The sequence below is a fragment of the Fonticula alba genome (assembly GCF_000388065.1).
Source record: "Fonticula alba strain ATCC 38817 unplaced genomic scaffold supercont2.1, whole genome shotgun sequence".
Classification (NCBI taxonomy): domain Eukaryota; order Rotosphaerida; family Fonticulaceae; genus Fonticula; species Fonticula alba.
In genome coordinates, this window is record NW_009242971.1 from 4,500,331 (window position 1) to 4,502,244 (window position 1,914).

The 1,914-nt window shown below is 63.7% G+C and overlaps 1 protein-coding gene across 1 annotated transcript in view; it reads right to left on the reverse strand.

Moving 5' to 3' along the window:
• H696_00966 (hypothetical protein) overlaps nucleotides 1-1,425 on the reverse strand; it is a gene marked incomplete at its 3' end in the record, with an annotated part of 5,915 nt that extends 4,490 nt beyond the window's left edge. The window contains exons 1-3 of the mRNA XM_009494855.1: nucleotides 1,239-1,425; nucleotides 890-1,112; nucleotides 1-791 (exon numbers count right to left, since the gene is read on the reverse strand). Of these exons, the coding sequence (XP_009493130.1) occupies nucleotides 1-791; nucleotides 890-1,112; nucleotides 1,239-1,405 (1,181 nt within the window). The 5' untranslated portion in view covers nucleotides 1,406-1,425. The remainder of the gene's footprint in view (nucleotides 792-889; nucleotides 1,113-1,238) is intronic.
• Between the last annotated feature and the right edge of the window lie 489 nt (nucleotides 1,426-1,914).

Consider the following 1,914-nt stretch of genomic DNA (forward strand, 5'->3'; position numbering starts at 1 on the left):
GAGGAGGCCGACCCCGGCGAGGAGGCCGACCCCGGCGAGGAGGCCGACCCCGGCGAGGAGGGAGAGGAATCTGAAGAGGGGATCGAGCTCGAGGAGGTGGAAGATATCCCAGAGGCAGAGGCAGAGATCAGTGATGAGGCTGACCCTGATCCTGAGGCTGACCCGGTGTATTCACCGCACTCCGGCTTCACGATCAGACGGGCGATTCGCGCCACACCGCCAGGCAGTCCAGGTGGCACCGGCTGGCCGGCATCTGAAAGGTGGGCCAGCGCATAGGATGGCGGATCGGCTCGTGACCGAAGCACAAATGCCGGCATGTCCGGCAGAGAGGCAATCTCATTGAAGCCCCATTGGCCGAGGAAGACTCGGCGCACGCCGGCAAAGGCGGCGCTTGCCAGATCGATGGCAAATGCCTCCCGAAGGTAGCCATCCCAGGAGAGGCGTCGATCATTGGCGAATGTGGCTTGGATGTCTCCCGGAGCCGAGGTCGGCCCCTCCACAGTACGAGCAGCGCCCATGCCGACCGGGGAAAAGTCCCTTTCGAGGTCGGGGTCCTTGAGCAATGCCGAAACCGAATGGTCCGGCCCTGTAACCGTGCGCAGCAGTGATGATGCCCATGCCAAGGAAAGTTCCGAATCCGGGTCAGCCCCAGGAACCAAGCCAGTGGTCAGGGCAATGCCATGGGCGGCAGCCGCCCGACGGCCGACAGCCGTGAGCACATCTTCCAGTGTGGACATGGCATGCGTCAGCTGGCTGGTGCCCACTTGCTCAAGTGAAATCGAGGCAAAGCGCTGGGGGCCAAATCGCCGCAGGGGGAGGAGGGGAGGGGCGGGTAAATATCTCGCCTGGGGAGAGGCATGCAAGGAGGGGATGCCAGCATGTGGGGTACCTCGGCCTCGATCACACACACCGAGGTGATGATGGCCATGCACACGGCGATGACAGTTACATTCACCGTCAGCATGAGACAGCGTAGCGAGCAGACCAGGCGAAAGAAGGGAGGCCCGGTGCGTCGCTGTGGGCTGGGCGCGGTGCCAGGCACCCCGCCTTCCGACCCATCCGTGGTTGTGGCTGTGGGTTCCTGGGAAAGGAGAGACCCGCCGCCTCCATGTCTTTCGAGGTATGTGATGTGTCAGCTGCAAGACGATGATTCAAGGCGAAGAGAGGGCGAGAAAGAGAGGGAGACAGGGGGGGGGGGGGAGAGAGAGAACATATGTGGAAATGTCGGGCGCACGTACGAGGGGAGGCGCCAAACGGCTGTCCGACTCTGAGCCCGCTCTAGAGCCAGTCGAGATGGAGTAGGTCGAAGGCGATGCGGCGAGGCCGGCGACGTGGGTGCGACCTGGCTGGCTGCCAGTGAGGACTGTGAGGCATCTCGAGCTTGCTGGCCAAACTGTCGTGACATGGAGGTGGAGCGGACAAAAGTGAGAGGGAGAGAGAGAGAGAGACAGAGAGAGGGAGGGAGGGATGGAAAGGAGGACCCGGTGGGGGGAGGGGGGGGGGCAAACTGATTTGCCCCCGGGCACAAGGGAGAAGGAGTGGAGAGGGCGAGAGGCGGGGGAGGAGGAGGAGGTGGACGCTTAGCTGCGGCGGGGGCACGGCCCGGCGCAGTGAAGCCATTTCGGCTGGACGCCCCCGGCCTGATCGACAAACACCCGCAAATGCAGATTGCTGATCCCCCTCGCCCCTCGCCTCCGGTTCTCCCATAACCTCACTGAGGCACAGATAAAAACAACGCCCACGCAGGCTGATGGCGGTGCGTGTGCTGGCATCCTGATGTCCCTAGGCGCTGGACTGGAACGCGTGTCCCAGGTCCCCACGGATGGGCACGGCATCGGCTCCCGCACGGGGCCGGGCGAAGAGGAGGGGGGGCTGGTTTTATGTGCCTGTATGTGCCTGTGTGTGTGTGTGTGT